This window comes from Rousettus aegyptiacus, unplaced genomic scaffold (genome assembly GCF_014176215.1).
Source record: "Rousettus aegyptiacus isolate mRouAeg1 unplaced genomic scaffold, mRouAeg1.p scaffold_m13_p_18, whole genome shotgun sequence".
Lineage (NCBI taxonomy): Eukaryota > Metazoa > Chordata > Mammalia > Chiroptera > Pteropodidae > Rousettus > Rousettus aegyptiacus.
The window spans coordinates 18,627,807-18,645,086 of NW_023416293.1; the positions used below are offsets into that span (position 1 = coordinate 18,627,807).

A 17,280-nucleotide genomic window follows, 5' to 3' on the forward strand; every position below is an offset into this window, starting at 1 on the left:
GCCCTCCCCCAGAGCCGTTGATCTCATAAACATTTGCTTATGAGATTGTGTGGTTTTCGTATCATTTTGATTTTTTTGGAAATGTTTGAAATGCTTGGGGAAAAGCTAAGAAGGAAATTACTCACAAAATTATGGTTTTGAGTGGATGGGAGGGTCTCTTCTCAAAAGTGAGGTAAATAGAAAATGTTATTCATATGTCCTTTGCAGAAGTACATTTAAAAAAAACCTGATTATGCTATTTTTCGTGCAGGATGACCCGGTAGGAAATATCAACCTGGCCATGGAAATCGCAGAAAAGCATCTGGACATTCCCAAAATGCTGGATGCTGAAGGTGAGTTGAGCACTGTGTTACGACTCATACAATCTGCGGGCCGCGTGTGCTGTGGCCGTACACGGGGATCGAAAAACTTATAGTCAAGTTATATCTGAAGTACTTAGGATTCCTCACTGAGTATTAGAGGATTTCATGTGTAGCTTGTGCATGAATTCTTTTTTTCATCCTGCACAAAAACAAGCTAGCAAAACTATAGTGAAAAGATTTGGTAAAATATTCAGCTTTGACAAGGAAACAGAGTGCTTTGGTTTGTGATTTTCAAAGAAAAACTTCCTGTTTTAATTGTTTAACAAGATAAAGTTATTTCCTTATCACATAGAGACAAGTTTAGTAAATAAATCTTGTGACTTTTGAACAAGGAAAAAGTCCTTCCTTCCAACTAAAAGTTATAGTCAAAATATAGGATAGAAAACATCATTGTACCTCTCGAACTTCCACATTTCATTTTTAATTAGTCATAAATTAAATTTAGTTTAGTTAGATTTGAAAGAACCTCTAAGTACTTTGCAGCATCATTCATGCTGGGGAATAGTCTCAAATGCCTTTTGTGCCCAGTATATGTGATGTATTTGTGAGGTGCACTTATGACACACAGTTTAAAGCGCAGGTGCGGAGGCTGTCCGTTCCTTTCACCTGTTCCTGATTCACTTGTCATTCAACGGACATTTAGTGAGCACTTTCTGTGAACTAGACCCTTTGCCAGGCACTGCAGGAGGTAATGAGGTGTGTAAGGTAGAGTGCTGACCTCAAGGAACTTAAATTACTGTATTGTGAACATTACATTATTCCCTAAAGGTCTGTTGCTTCCCTGAATTATCATCATTGGGAAAAGCAAAGAACTTGGTTATAGTCAATGGTCAACTTTCTGTTCCTCCTTATTTTTGGTGATTGTTGCATTGAGGTTTCTGTAACAAACTACCAGAAACCGGGTGTCTTAAAACAATAGAGATTCATTCTCTGACAGCTCTGTGGGCTGTAGGGAAAACGGGGGTGTTTGCAGGGCCGTGCTCCCCCGGAGGCCTCCCCGACAGCGCCCTTCCGGCTTCGCACGACGTCGTGAAGCCCAGGCCTTCGCTGGCCTGCGACGGCTCCGCGGGTCTCAGACGGCCTTTACCTGGCCATCTTCCCCCGCGTCCGCCTCTGCGTCTCTTCCCCTCTTCCCCTGCGGGCACCGGTCACACCTCTGCTCCAGCACCACCTCATCTGAACTGGAACATCTGCAAAGACCCCGCTTTAGCGTACCCTCTTTTGGGGACACAATTCACGCATAACATTGATCTTTCTATTAGGATTCTAATTTTGCCCATTTATTGCTTTAACCACTTAGCAAACACCTGTATTGTTGGTGTAGCCGCTTAAATACACCCCAGAATTCTACTATGGTTTCTTCAAAACTCTTTAGAGGGAGAAAGTCAATAAAACCATGAAGTAGCGATAGCAACATTGAAACGCTCCCTTTTCTTTTTCTTCATCTCCCTTCTCCGAGTTTGCATTTCTGCAGTCTCTCCTTTGACCTTCTCATTCAGTGAATAATGAAAATACCCAGCGGTTACTCACTTGAACTAATAGCTAAGAGCCTAAGAGAAGAGGAAGCTGGTGGCATTTAGTAAGTTCCTCTTCCAGTTCATTGGTGCCTCCCTGGTCATCTGCAGTTCAGGGCAGGTTCGGGGTCACCATCGGTAGCTCTGGCGTGCTGACATTTTCCACGGTTCTTAGGTTAGTCCTGGGTCTCTGACCCTGGCCGGGGCAGGTATCCGGTTCTGTTTACCCTTTGTGGCTGGTGGGAAGTCTCAGCACTATTCATTTCATCCTGTGGCACATCCCAGGTTCCCAAGACTTTTCATCTTTCCTTTTGAATGATTCAGAAAAACGCTCGCACGCTTTTCTTCACAGAATAATTTCTCATGAGAACCTTCTGGCTGATGGGGGCTAGGGCATGCTGTGACGTACCTACTTGCCTGGCAGGTCCCCTACATTTACCTTTCGCGCCTTTGCTGCTGACAGTCAGACGTACTGTCGCCACAGGTCACGTAAGCTTTTCTTATTCCTTCATGTCATACCTTGGTCTCCTCCTCCGAGACCGCTCACCCCTCTTGGCTAATCCGTGCCCTCCCACCTGCTGCTGGTGACCTGACTTTCTGTCGTGTGTGTTGGTTTCTGAACCTTACGTGGAAATTTTTGAGTGGCTAATTGTAACTGTTACCTGTGGTTAAAAAAAAAAAAAGAACTCGTGCAATTCTTTATCATCTTAATTATGTTCATGCTTTTTAAAGGTTATGAAGGTCGTTTCCCTGTTTTTGGCCACAGGCCTTGTTTGAGGTGGGCACCAAGGTTAGAGTTGTGGGTGCATTTGTTCCGTGTGGACTTGCAGAAGGGGTCTCAGTTGCCCCCGGGTCGCCACACGTACCGCGATAGGAGTCTGGGAATGTGTCGTGTGCGTCCTGTTGGGCCCTGGAGGTCCAGTTCGGGCCGCGGTGGTGCCTGATTTCTGAGCTAGCCGTGCCTGTCTCCTTGGCAAGTCCTTTATTTCCATCGGCAGTTCTCAAGAGGGCTGACTTCACAGGTGCGAGGCCTTTGATTCGAGCCTAAGTTTTCACAGCGTGAGTGTAGGGGTGACGAAGGTTATAACTGACTGCCCCGAGGCGCTCAGTGGGGGCCCGCCGGTGTTGGGACACTGGAGCAGTTAACCTTCTTTTCTCCACACAGATTTAGTAAACACTGCCAGACCCGACGAGCAAGCCATAATGACTTATGTCTCCTGTTACTATCATGCTTTTGCTGGTGCACAGAAGGTGAGGACGTAAAGCATGACTTGCCGCTCACCCCTCACCTTCTGTGTCTTGATTTTTTTTTCAATCGTTTTCCTCCTTTTTCTCCCTGTTCTCCGAGTGAGGAGCCCCGTCTGGTTCTGAGGATTCAGTCAGCCGTGTGTCCTTTTCAGTCTAGTTTCCTTTGAGGCCGACCTTCCGTCCGTGCACTGGTGTGCCGCTCGTGTTTGCTTTCCAGAAGGCTCCATTCTGTCACACAGCCTCACGTCCTTTGTTACTGTCCTCTGGAAACCCAGTGACTCGGTTTCACTTTAGGGAGTTACGAGGTGTCTTTCTGACTCCGTTCTGCCCAGTGACTGAGCTGAATTTAAAGTAAAAGGCAGGAAACGGCGTTGCCACGCGTGTGACGTGGTTCAGGCGGCTGCGCCCGCGGGGGGCCCAGCGGCCAATGCGCGTGGCAGCCAGAGCGGTGCCGCGTACGAGCCGGGTGCCCCCTTCTCTTTGGACGCTCTGTCACTGCCGGTCACTTCTGTGAATGGCATGGTAAGTATGCTTGGAGGACATGGCAAGACGGCTTCTCCAGAGAATTCCGTCCTCACGCCTGCAGGCGGTGTACGGAGCAGGGCGCGGGGTGGTGGGGGAGGGGGCAGCCGGAGCGACTGTCGCCAGGCCCTGCTGCTGTTCCCAGCACCTCAAAAAGCGACACGAGTCACTTGGAGCAGAAGTGGCAGATGACTGGGTCAGGAGGACGCGGGCCCCCCGGGTCGCTAGGAAGCGGCAAGAAGCCGCCCACCTGCGAGCGCACGGGCCCCCGCGCAAACGCCTCGACTGCACCTTAACAGCCCGTCAGGCGTGGGGGAGGAGAGGGCGCTCCGTCCGCTTACTGGAGACGCGCTCGGATCACTCTGTCCGCGAGCCACCCCGGCAGGGTCGGGATTGCGGGCCCAGGAAACGCCGACAAGCGACCGGCGTGAGCCAGCCCGTCCCTCCCGTCGTTCACCCTGGTTTCCGCTCTCGCGTGTGTGTGTTCTCTGTGCTGTTTCCCCCTCAGACATCGTGAACACCCCCAAACCGGACGAGAGGGCCATCATGACTTACGTGTCCTGTTTCTACCATGCTTTCGCGGGCGCGGAGCAGGTACCCAGCACGCGTCCACCCGGGGGCTGTGCTGCTCCTCTGCATGCGTGTCCGTCGCGTGTGCGTGTGCGTGTGCGCGCTTCACACCTTACCTTGGAATCTAAGTGTTTCGTGATAACCTAATGTGGCAAGTTCCAAACTGAGAATACATCCCAAAAAGCAGCCTTAACTTCGGACAGCCCCCGAGGCGTTTGCACCCCTCTTTCCTCCTAAGATACTGCCTTTTTGTTTCATTAGTATGTCGTGTGAGACATTTGTGTGTCGGGAAGCAGCAGATGCCACGAACTCTGAGCCACGTCCGCCGAGCAGCACGGGGAACCGGCCTGGCCCCTCCTCTGCCCAGCGAGTTGCCCAAACATCTTTCAAGACTAATCTTATTTTAACCGAATAGGAAAGGGATAACAGTGTTAGAACCTCAAAAAAATTCTCATTCCTTAAGACAGATAGCCTGAGGGGTACTGCGGGTAAATGTTTGCTCTTTCTCCATATTTATCTGTTTCTGTCTCCTTCCGCCTCGTGTATCTCTCCTTGGAGAGTCCCGAGAGACTGGGACGGACCGAGGATGTGTTATTATCCCTGTGGTCTGTTTAAGACCATCACTGGCAGCGATGACCGGAAATCAGCCCCCGTGAGGGCCTTCGAGGCGAGGCTTCCTTCAGGACAGGCCAGGAAGCCCGATGGGTTCCTGTGGCCACCGTGTTCGCTTTGCCACTCGGGGCCGAGTTTCCCTCCACAAAACGAGGATAGAGAGATAGGACCTTACCGACTTCTCACGTGGGTCACACAGAGTCTCAAAGCAGGGCCATCCCGGGGAGGGTCCCGTCCAGTGGGCCCTGCACATTCCCTCCCGGGGAGGCCATCGGTGAGCGCAGGGCAGTGACACCCACCCGTTCAGGACCCCGTCGTTTTTGCTTTGGTCCCCAAAGGCTGCCGTCGCTCGGAGGCGCCCGCCCCGCCGTCCCGGGGTCAGCGGGGCAGACAGGCACACGCTCAGGGGCCGGCGATCGCGTTTCCTGACCCCGATATTCCTCTCACTAACGTGCTCGATGTTTCACAAAGCTTGTGTTTTGAACTAATGGCGTCTCCCCGTTGTTCCCGACAGCATACCAGCCTGCCGTGTGAGTCTGTGTGAAAATTGTAACAGGTGTGGAAAGGTCCGTAGCGTTGAGCAGCGCGCCCTCCGTCGTGTGCCTCTGTGGCCTGGAACCCACCGCACGCCGCCCCTCCCCAGCCCCCCGCTGTCCTGCGCCCCCGCCCCCGTCGCCAGAGCTGTCCTGCTTACCTATTGTGTTTTGCAGGCCGAGACAGCGGCTAACAGGATATGTAAGGTTCTTGCTGTGAATCAAGAGAATGAGAGGCTGATGGAAGAATATGAGAGGCTAGCCAGTGAGGTAAAGGGAGCGGCGGCCCGGAGTCCTGTCGGTACCCACACAGAGGGCGGGGCGCAGAGGCTGGCCACGGCTGTCACTGTTGTCTTCTTTGCATTTTTCATCTCGGATGGAATGAAAGTAGGAAAACGCAGTTGAACTCGGAGCCAGCTCATCTTGTAGCGGCGTCGTAACGGGCCCGCTAAAGAGCTAACCCCGCGGGCCTCTCCTGCCATCCCGAAGCCCAGAGGCGTCTGCTCGTTTAAGAAGGAGAATGCGATTGTATTCTCAGCGGGCGCCCCGGGCTTGGGCTCCTGACAGCATCCAGGCCCGTGTCCAGACGCCTCGCGCGCGGACCCTGCTCAGAGCAGCGTGTGCGGGACGTGGCTCGGCCCATGGTCTACACGGCTGGAGGGAAACGGGGAAGGCAGGGCCCCCCGGCCACATCTTTGCACTGTTCCCGTGATGCCCTCCTAAGCTCGCCAGCCAGGCTCTCGCTTAGAAAAGCACTTTCCATGTTGCTCTTTTGTTCTTATTTTGGCAGCAGTAGGAACTCGAGAGTCTCGTCACGGCCACTGTGCCGTTTTCCTCACACATGTTGCGGTCCGAGTGAGGTCCCCAGCCACGTCCCTAGACAGACTCGATCGCAGTCACAAGTATCAGAGGCCACATAATTCTGCCCTGACTTAACTGAGCTGATGATACCTGGTCTCTTCTGGGAAAAGTCCCAGGACACTTGGACTAAACCTTCCCGGCAGCGGTTCATGTCCATCCGATCTAACGCCGCTGAGTTCACGCTGTCCCGCTGCTGCTGCGGGAAGAGTCAGTTTGGCCGTGCTGTTTAATGCCGGTGGTCGGCCTCAAGGCCGGAGCACGGCCCGGACCAGAGGACAGTGACCCTCGGTCCTCACAGCCCCCTCCCCGCCTCTGACCCTCAGGCTGTGGGCGCACTGCCACTTTGGCTAATTTTTATTCTTATCTGTTGCCATTTTCTAACTGGTCATAAGTGTAAGTTATCATAACTTTTTAGCAGGTCATTTCTAAGACGGGTAGTCGTTTGAGAAAATGCCCTTTGTCCTTAGGAGTTCACTCCCACGCTCACTTATCCCATGTAAATTTTCTTGAAAAGCCAGATACCAAATTACAACATACATCAGTGAGTCAGTCCCAGATCTACGGTACATCGGTCTGGGAAATAAATTCATTAGACTGGAGCTTATTTAAACTTAAGTTCTTTGCTTATTTTGTTGCACAACATTCTGCCATGTCAGGTGTTTTTTTGTTTGTTTTTGTTTTTTTCATTTGAAAGCTCCATCCAGCATTCGTCTGCTACTGTCTGGTCCCCGACTTTCCTGTAAATGTTACATTTTTGTAAACCATTGACCGGTGCTGACTCTAAGTTTTCGACCCGTGTCTGGCGTTGTTGGGGTGACCGCTAGTGGCCGTGGGCGGACGGACGTCTTCATCCCTGGGCAGGGGTGCCTTTCCCGTCAGTCCAGGGTGTCAACACTTCTGTAGTCTTAGAGCCGTTAGCTTACCCCACTCCATTGCTAGGTTCCTCTGGTTTTCAGCCAGGGCAGAGTGCTGGGGTGTCAACAGTACTTTTGTGTTTCGGGAACAGCTTCTGGAATGGATTCGCCGCACCATCCCCTGGCTGGAGAACCGGACCCCGGAGAAGACCATGCAGGCCATGCAGAAGAAGCTGGAGGACTTCCGCGACTACCGTCGGAAGCACAAGCCCCCGAAGGTGCAGGAGAAGTGCCAGCTGGAGATCAACTTCAACACGCTGCAGACCAAGCTGCGGATCAGCAACCGACCGGCCTTCATGCCCTCCGAGGGCAAGATGGTGTCGGTGAGCGGCCCGGGTGGGGCGCCCCCTCCTTCCTGAGGTCTCCTCCCCTGGCTCCTCCAGCCTTCTGAGGTAGCGCAGGTAAATTCGGCCCTGCAGCCACTTCATTTGTGGCATTTCCTCCGACCACGAGGCAGCCCCTGACTCCGCACCACGCTGGCACGGCGCCTCCCGGACAGCGGGCCCTTGGCGAACGGGTGCCCGCCCTCTCCTGCCCCCCACGACTGGCTGCGTGTCCCAGGGGCCCACCAGCATCCCTGCGCTGCCCTCGGTCTCTGGCCGCCGCGACCCGCCCGTCCCTCCGCCTCGAGGGCTCGGTCCCACACTTGCCTCCTCTCTTGGCATCCTCGGTTCCTTCCCCTCTGCCGAATCTCCCGCATCCCACGGAGTTCCGTGACTCCTTCTGTGACCCCACGTCTCCCTGTAGCACTGTCCCGATTCTTGGCTGCCCTTCACAGCTGCACGTCTAGAAAGAGGCCTTAATGGACCGACTTGCGGCCCCTCTACTCCTGCTCCTCAGCCAGCAGGGAACTGGCTCCTGTCCCCTCCCCCGAGCTGTTCTCACCGGAGTCAGTAATGCCCACGCAGACGGTCCCTTCGGTTGTCGCGTCCTTCTCCCTGTCCTCCGCGGCTTTGAGCCTGTTCACCATCGCCTCCGTCCTGGAGTTCCTCCCAGTCTTGAACTCCCCGTTTTCCTCCTGCCTCACCGAGTCCCTTCGGTCACGGCTCAAGGCGTTGCCTCCGCTGCCCAGTCTGTAGCTGGACGCTCCTGGCTTCGCGCTGACCCTCTCCTTACGCCCTCCGCGTGATCTTGCCCAGGCCCTTGGCTCCAATCGCCACCTAAATGCCGACGCCTCCCAGATTTTACTCTCCGGATCTGACTAACGCCTTCAAGGTCCATGTGTCTCCTTCAGCGTCTCGAAAGCATTTCAGACCTAACGCATGCAGGAGCCCCCCGCCGCGTTCTCGTTTTTGGTGGGTGGCATCGCCACACCCTAGGCTGCCGAAGCCCCAAACCCAGGTGTCGCCAGCGACCCTCCCTCTTTGTCACTCTCTCGCATCCAGCTCCTCGGCCAGTCCCGCTGGCGTTACTTCCAGATTACGCCTTGAGTCCGTGCCCTTCTGTCTGCGCCACGTCCCTCGCCCTGCGCCGGGCCACCCCCCTCTCTCCCCGGGCCCTGAGTATCACTCTCAGTGGCTCTTTGCCTTTGACCCTAAAATTCATTCTTGGCGCAGTAGCCGCCTTCACCTTCTTACACTGCGAATCAGAGCATGTCTCCTTCCTCCTCGGAACCCTCCAGTGCCTTCCCGGGATGTTTGGAATAAGATGCAGACGACTCTCCTGGCCCGCGTGACCCGACGTGCTCTGCCCGCCCCGGCCACGAGGCCGCCAGGCCTGCCGTGGTTCTCCTCACGCACACGCACCCTCGCCCCGCTTCTATCCCAGCCCGGAGCGCTCGCCCCCCACTTCTGCACACAAGCGGCCTTGCTGCCATTGCGGTCTCAGCTGAAATCCACCTCTTCAGAGGGGAGGCGTCTCCTCCAGGCCCCCGGCCCGCAGGGGCCACCCCCGGGGGCTCAGCCACGCCTGGCGCTGCTTCGTGCTCCATCGCTGCGTGTCACCGACGCGAACTCGTGTGTCACTCGCTCACCGTCTTGCTTCCCCTGACGCCACGAAGGCCTCATGGAAGCAGGGGCTTCATTCACAGGTGGCGCTTGCTCTTACGTGAAGTCCCCGGCTCGTGCCCGGCCTGTGCGTGATGCCTGGAAAATGGCGGGCAGCAGACAGGCGGGAGGTTCGGGAAGGGAAAGGAAGCAGAAAACGCTCAGGTGCGCAGTCGAGGGCTTCACCGGGGCGCCGAGAGGCCGGAGGGTCACTGCTCTGTCCTCGCACGCCCAGGACATCGCCGGGGCCTGGCAGAGGCTGGAGCAGGCGGAGAAGGGCTACGAGGAGTGGCTGCTCAACGAGATCCGCAGGCTGGAGCGGGTGGAGCACCTGGCCGAGAAGTTCAGGCAGAAGGCGTCCACGCACGAGACCTGGGCTTACGGTGAGCGGCCCGGCCGGACGGGGATCCGGGGACCCGCGGCTCGAGGTGGGCTGTGGGCGGAGCCTCAGGGCGCCCGCGGGAGCTCCTCACTCCGTCCCTGATGTCCTTGCCTCCCTCCTCTGCTGTCTCGTACCGAACCTCTTCAGGAGACGGTACGAAGATTTATTTTCTAGTCGAGCAGATTGTTTCTCCAGGTGTGTTCCTCCCACACTTACCTGCGCAGGTCTGGCGCCTCCTGCCCTCCCCACGTCCCTCTGTTTGATTCCACACGTATCTGTTTATTCTCTAACTGTGGCTCACACAGCCTGGCTTCCGCCCATAGGATGTTCATTAAATGCCGCGAAGCGGCGTAAGTTCCCACTTTGAGAATCTGCCTGATCGGAGAGGTGCGGAGTGGCACCCGGTAGCCCGAGCTTCCTGGTGTCACGTGGGGTCGTTGCCTCTCTGGGCCCGAGTCCGTTCCTACTCCCCGAGCTGGGACCGGCGCTCACCACACTCTCCTGGCTGGCCGCTGGCTGCTGAGCTGGAGGGACACAACACCCTCCCGCAGAGCAGTCCTGCGGGGGAGGTCAGGCAGCCTGGGCCCCCCGTTGGCTGTGTCGTGGTTTGCCTGTCGGATTGCATGCAAGACACTCGCAGGCTCGGACCCGGACCCAAGGCCGGGCGCTTGGAGCCCCGGCTGGGAGCCTGGGGCGAGTTCTGAGCCTCTCAGGGCCCCAGGGTCCTCTTCGCAGTGGGAATGGCAGCCACGCCTCCCTCACAGGGTTTCCATGTTTATAAAGTGTTTAAGTCGGCACCTGGCATGTAGTAAGTGCTCTGTCGCTGTTGTGAAATATGTGATCATTTGCCTTCTAGGTCCAGGTTTGTGGAATTAAATCTTAAAGGCCATCAGCCGGGGAATGAGTGTGGACCCAGTTACTCGATTTAAACCATATTTGTGGGGAAATAGGTGGAGGTTCAGAGAGAAAAATTTGTAACTTATTAGGGAAAAAAAGCCACAGGCTACATTTAACCATAGAAAGTAAAGCTTCCAGACAAAAAGAACTGGGGTAAAGGTTGAACCTGCGGACAGGCTGGCAGTGCACGTGTGTTGTCTGATGATGCCAGGTGACTCCGTGAGCCAGTAATCACTAACTCAACTGTCAGTCACTTGGACAGTCAGATGCTTGTACCTAGGTTCATGGGTCAGGCGTGTCTGCTGTTCAGAACGTACCCAGCTTGCTTCCCCCTTAACTTGTCGGCGTGAGCTTTCATCGCTAGCAGAGTGACAGCCTGAGCCAGTCACAGCGTCGCCCCCGCGTGCTCGGCCCCGTCCTTCCTCCCCCTTCTCTCGGTGAACCACCACCGAGGACTGGTCGGGCACAAAGAGGCCGACGTGCGGCACCGGAGCAGTCACCCCTCGCTCCGACCTTGCAGGCAAAGAGCAGGTCTTGCTGCAGAAGGACTACGAGTCGGCGTCGCTGACGGAGGTGCGGGCCCTGCTGCGGAAGCACGAGGCCTTCGAGAGCGACCTGGCGGCTCACCAGGACCGGGTGGAGCAGATTGCGGCCATCGCGCAGGAGCTCAAGTACGTGCGTCCTCGGGGACCCCGCGGCGCGGGCACTGCGAGGCCTCCCCGGGTGCCCCAGGGCCTGCCCAGGAGGGGCGCGGGCCCTCCCTGTCCCGTGTGGAGTTTAGGGAACCGTGATGGGATGCTCGTTTGGTCAAACGCATGACTGGTTTGGCTTCGATTCTTCGGTTGTGGGAGTCTCTGTGTGTCCCCCAGCACAGGCCACCCCTGGCCAAGAGGATGAGAAATGAGCGGGGAGGTCAGGCGTGCCGCTCGGAAAGGCGGCCCCGTCCGGCCTGGTGCCGCGGACGGCCACACTGTGCCCCCAGAGGCCGGGACCAAACAGCCGTCGCGGCCTCGCACCACAGGAGGCGGCATGAGTCCCTCTTCCTCTGTCATCAGACCAGTGTGCTTCGCCGTCGCTCTTTCTGTCTTACGGGAGGGATTAGCACGAGGCGGAGCCCAGGCTGCGCTAGGCCCGCGTGACCGGTCCCAGGCCCTGCTCCGTGCAGGGCCAGCCTCTGGGAGCGGCGCCTCCGGGCAGCGCTTTTAAGGTTTCTTGAAAGACCCTTTCCCCCTTTTAAAAAAAAATTGTCATTCTCTATTCCTTTACCCCTCATTATAATCACTGATTTGTCTGCAACACGTTTAGAGCTTGTCACGTAAAGATCACATAAATATTTATTTTAATATGTTACATTTCTAAACTCCCCGGCGCCTCGCTCTCGATGAGAGCAAACGCCTCAAGTGACTCGGCCTCTCTACGAGCGTCCCGTGTTCCGGCCTTGCCCAAGTAAACCCTTCCGCGGTGTTTGCGGCCGTCCCGGCCAGTCTGCGCCCTGCATCCGCGGCCTCGACCTTCTCGGACTTCGCACGCTTCCTGAATGTCAGATATTTGGCCGCTCGTTAGCCGTCACTCACAAAATAAGGAGGCGAAGGAAGCTTAAGCCGCTGAATGCTCTGTAATAGCTCCCGAGAGGAATCTGAAACGGTTTTAAGTGTTGCCCATCAAAGTTTAGTAATAATTGCATATTAATATCCCCAGTGCCTGCTTCTCCACACAGTCAAGAGAGGGGCCACACACAGACTTTAAATCCTGGCTCATCCTAATGTCACTACCGTCCCGTCCTTTTCACCTTTCCTAAAACAGTAAATCGAAGGATGTGTGCAGTTCTCAAAGTGTGTAAAAAACAGTGTGCCCGTTATGCAGACCCCGTCATGCAAGTCCGGAAGTAGTTTGTGCAGAACTAACATGTACGGGTTGGAGCAGGAGAATCATTACCCTCCAGACAACCGCGAGCCACGGGACGGTGTGTCCATGCGCGTTGGTGGCCTTTGTGGATTAGTAGGAGTCCTAGCTTTTATTTTTGAAGCCTTTTTCTCTTTAATATTTGCGCTTGGAAGAGCCAGACAGAGCTTTTTCACTTTGTATTCAAGTCTGTGCAAATAGCTTGTGTGTGTGTGTGTGTGTGTGTGTGTGTGTGTGTGTGTGTTTGGGGGGTGTGTGTGGGGGGGAGTTATAGCAGTGAACACGAGGCTCTCAGTCCCTCCCTCAGAGAAGTGTACGTGTGTGTGGAAAGCTGCCCTTCAGAACCAAACAGGCTTTCGCTGGGTGATGGGGAGCGTGTGCCCCTGGGCGAGCGCGCCCTTCACAGCCACAGGCATCTCCCCTCTCCAGAAACAGCAGCACTGACACTGAGTAAGTTATTAAAGAGGGAAGAAAACAGGTACCGAACAAGGATTGTCCGAGTTGAAGGTTTTATTAAAACAAACTGAGGTTCGTTTACTGAAAAATAAAACGCTTGAGCTTTGGGGCTGGGCTTAGCCGGACAGGGAGTCTCCTGAGGCCGTCTTGTCTGGACGCTTTGAGGGAGAAGCCTCGTGAAGATGTCTTGAAACCTCGTGAGTCTCACGTTCATCTTAACTGAAAGACTTAACCAAATTTTGTACAGAATTCAAACTTTTTATCCCTGGAGATACCAGGGTAACCTTCTAACTGAGAATTTGCTTGAATGGTAAGTTCAAATGACTTCCGCTCACAAAGCTCCCGTTGGGCTATGTGGACAGGCCGGTAAGGAGGAGGAATTACGTACTGAGAAGCCTCGTTCTCAGACCTGGTCCGCGAGCAGGGCTGTGCCGCCAGGCAGTCGCGTCCCTGGGGTGCCGGAGTCTCAGCGCCTGCTCCGGACGGCGTGCGCACGCACCCCGTGCTGAGACGCGGGCCCTGCGAGAGGCGCCGGGGCGCAAGCTGCCCCCTCCTGCCTGGACTCATTTCGGTTCCAGGCCCTGTGGCTTCGGTGTGGCCGCAGGACGGTCCTCCAGGTCAGACAGCTGGCTCTACTGCCAGGTGCACTGCCGCTTAAAAGCAGTGCCCTCTGGGGGCCTGGCCAGCAAAGCGGAGGGGGCGCGATGGTGGCCCGAGGCGTTGAGAAGACAAGTCCGCTGACCAGTGAGAGTCTCACTCATTCTCGTAATCCGTCAGAGTAACGATCACGTTTGCCACGGTGGCTGTTAACAAAACTCCGACATACCAGCCAATTCTCTATCTGCTCTTTTTTAAAAAAATACGTAATCTGTTTATTTTGACCCATGTCCATTTTTCCTCATGTCATCTGGGAAAGCTAATTGTTATCTTTTCTGCTAGTGAACTGGACTATCATGACGCTGTGAATGTCAACGACCGATGCCAGAAAATCTGTGACCAGTGGGACAGACTGGGGACGCTCACGCAGAAGAGGAGAGAGGCCCTGGAGGTGAGGTCTTTAAGCCATCTGCTCACGCGACATCTTTCAGTTAATCCAGTCCCTGTTTGAATTTCTGGTATTTCTGTGGCATTATGAGTATAAAACAGAAACAGATTGTCCAATGAAAGGAGCCTCTACGCAGTATGAAAAGAGGAGAAAGAGAGAAACGGGGAGTTGGCAGCTGTGACCGAGTCAGGATCAGGAGGAACTCAGTGTGAGACGTGCAGAGGGAAATGTCAGCAAACGCTGAAGTGAGGAAAAGGGGTACGGAACCGCGGGGTGAATCTGGCCTCCTTCAAGTATAAGGCTTGGGTGAACGGCAGTAAGGGGCTGGTCGTTAACTACCGCTGGCCCCCTTTCTCGTGGGGGATACGTTCCACGACCCCCAGTGGGTGCCCGACACTGTGGACAGTGCCGAGCCCTGTCTATACTGTATTTTCCTGCACGTCGTGCCTATGGTAAGGTGTGATTTATAAATTAGGCACAGTGAGTTGTCGATAATGGCTGACGTTAGAGCAGGACAATTATAACGCACTGTGACGAAAGTCATGCGGACGTGGTCTCTCCCCCCACGTCTCACGCCGCACTCGCCTGTCTCGCTGTGACGATGTGAGATGGCAGTTCCTGCGTGGGATGACGCCGGGGAACGATGTGGGCATTGTGACGCGGGGTAGCCTCCCACTGGCCTTCTGCCAGGAGGCGGAGCATCTGCTTCAGGTGACCCCGCGTCCTTGAGCCATGATGCCCTCGATGGCTGGATGTTGGGAGCAGATGATGTTGATGGTTGGGGAGATTTAACGTTTTCAGGTCACGGTTGACCACGGGCAACCAGAACTGCTGACTGTGAAACCGCAGATTCCGGGGGGCGGGGGGCGGGGGGCAGGGGCGGACAACTGCACCTCATTACCTTTCACCGTAGAAAACTCAGACAATGTGAAGGAAGGAAGCGGTTACCAGTGTTCTGAGTCTTCTCACCTGACTCTGATGAAGTTTTAAAATGCGTGATATCAGGCTTCTAGATGCTGAATAGCCATCCCATGTCCACTTGAAGAAAGAAACGTTGATGGGTAGGAAGGACGAGGCATGTAACAGAGACAGCTCAAATACTTTAGAACAAGAGGAAAAATGAGTCTAATTGTGAAAGATGCGTGATACGGACGGCTTCCCTGTCGGCTCCCCGTCCTCTCTGCCACATGAAACAAGCAAGGTGTCGTTCTCAGGCTTGAAGCCTCGTGATTGCACTTGTCCAGAAAGGCAAAGAAGGAATCCGTGTTCAGTTCCGAATGAGGATTAGAGAGCATTAAGCTGTAGTTCCTCCTGTCTTCATGAGGCGGGTGACTACCTGGAAGGGCACACCATCTTAGGGAGCCTGCTGCTCCCCAAAATGAGGAAGGTGGTCTGAATTTCCTGTTACCCAGCGTGGTGAGGGAATCACGTGCTCTGCCTTACAAAGCAAGGCACTGTACATCCTCTGTGGAGTCTCGGTTTTTCAGAAGGTGGCATGTAGGGGGTTGGTTACTTTACTCAAAACGAGGCTGCTCTGAATGCCACCAAGTCCTCCCCTGATTGAGAAGGCACTTCCCAGACCCGCGGGGCTCAGCCCGACGAGGCTGACCTCGCTTCGTCCCTCAGGCAGACCGTCAGGCAGAACGTATCGGGAGCGTCGTGATTAACAAACCCTCAGATGGTGCTGTGAGGCTCTGGAATGCGTGTCTGCATTTTCAGAGAAGGTTTTCATGGTTTAATCTTGATAATGCTTAATAATCTTCAGAGAACTGAGAAGTTGCTGGAAACCATCGACCAGCTTCACCTGGAGTTCGCCAAGAGAGCGGCGCCCTTCCACAACTGGATGGAAGGCGCCATGGAGGACCTGCAGGACATGTTCATCGTGCACAGCATCGAGGAGATCCAGGTACTCCAGCCCAGCCCGTGCCTCAGGCTCCAGAAGTGAGCTGTGATTCTAAGAACTGAGAAGACTGGGGTTTGGGGTTGGTTTGTGTGTTTGTTTTTATTAAGAAAGATGTGGCTAGCAGGCCACCGTACCCTTCGATCCTTATCAGATAATGATGATGCTAAGGGTCAGCTCTTTAAAAAAGAATGTAGAATCACGGGGCAAACTAGGCCTAAGTGCTTTCGAGTCATTCACAGAAAGTCACGAGTGTATTGGCTGCGGCACTGACCATGATGCACAATGTGCGCGTATTACTGTTTGTTAGATCTGCTGAGTTTGCCAGATCGTAAAGCACCAAAACCACGTGCGAGCACCTTTTGCCTCCCACAGTCCAAATGTTCTGCTTCTAACTGTGAGTTCGATATATAATTGAATATGAAGGGAAAATACTTTTAAATTATTTTTTTCTATAAAATAGGTAGGTCATCAAAAAGAATCCAGATATAAAGGAAATCACTGAAGGCTGGGATTTTAACCCACTCCCCCTAGCAGGGAGCATTCTAGGCGGGTTTGCACCTGGGTGGAAGGGGAATTACTTCACCGAACATGGCATTTGTCTTCTGGAGCGGCCGTGATGGTGTTTCCTGCATGCAGCCGTAGCAGAGCTCAGCAACCTAGAATCATTTACGTCTGGAGTACGTGAGACTTCCGATGGGCCTGGGGGGCCAGGCTCGGAGCAGGAAGTAGTTTGTTGAGTGAAAGGCGCGCTGGCAGCTGCTCTGCTGTAGCAGCCAAAGCAAACGTTAGCGTCACACCCGAAGGTGGCCCACGGAGTGTCCTCAGCTGGACCGAGGCGGCGGCTGCCTCACGAGCTAGGGCCACATGACAACTGCGCCAGGTGGGGGGTTTGTGAAGCCTCAGGGGAAAGAGTGGGTTTCTGTGGCCTTTTCGCTCTGAGGAGCAGAGGGTACTCGCTGGTGGTCTTCAGGTACGAAGGCGGCCAACATCAGGTCCCTTTGCTGGCTTAAAACTGAAGTTAGCAAGCACAGCGAGAGAGAGAGGCCTAAGCGACAGCTGGGGACCAGAAACAATGAAAGCAAACATGATGTTTTAAAAAAGACAACGTGGCTTTTTGAAGACCGGATTTACAGTCGTCGTGATATCTTTTCTTCATTTCAAGGAGCTTGACTCTTGTGTACCAAACAGCATTTCTCAGACAGTCAGAATTTGCTTTCCTCCAGAGATTCCTGCAGTTGCAGAAGGCGTCCACGCGTGTGCAGACGGGAGCACAGACGCCTCTGAGAGTCACACTGACGTAAGACCGGCTTTTCCCGCTTGTGTCTCCGGTCAGAGTTTGATCACTGCGCATGAGCAGTTCAAGGCCACGCTGCCCGAGGCGGATGGCGAGCGGCAGTCCATCCTGGCCATCCAGAACGAGGTGGAGAAGGTGATCCAGAGCTACAGCATCAGGATCAGCTCCAGCAACCCTTACAGCACCGTCACCATGGATGAGCTCCGGGCCAAGTGGGACAAGGTGGGTGACCGGGGTGGGTGGGGGACCTCCTTGAAGCCGAGGTTAAGAGGAGAGGTAA

At 54.6% G+C, this 17,280-nt stretch overlaps 1 protein-coding gene across 2 annotated transcripts in view; it reads left to right on the plus strand.

Moving 5' to 3' along the window:
* Positions 1-17,280, plus strand: part of ACTN2 (actinin alpha 2) — a 63,217-nt gene that overhangs the window by 33,356 nt on the left and 12,581 nt on the right. Inside the window, exons 7-15 of one of the 2 annotated variants that reach the window (XM_016163424.2) lie at positions 251-332; positions 3,042-3,127; positions 5,539-5,631; positions 7,229-7,459; positions 9,357-9,504; positions 10,921-11,071; positions 13,698-13,806; positions 15,569-15,709; positions 17,040-17,222. In XM_016163424.2, the coding sequence (XP_016018910.1) occupies positions 251-332; positions 3,042-3,127; positions 5,539-5,631; positions 7,229-7,459; positions 9,357-9,504; positions 10,921-11,071; positions 13,698-13,806; positions 15,569-15,709; positions 17,040-17,222 (1,224 nt within the window). Of the gene's footprint in view, positions 1-250; positions 333-3,041; positions 3,128-4,154; positions 4,241-5,538; positions 5,632-7,228; positions 7,460-9,356; positions 9,505-10,920; positions 11,072-13,697; positions 13,807-15,568; positions 15,710-17,039; positions 17,223-17,280 lie in introns of both variants that reach the window. The other variant, XM_016163423.2, reaches the window with a different exon arrangement.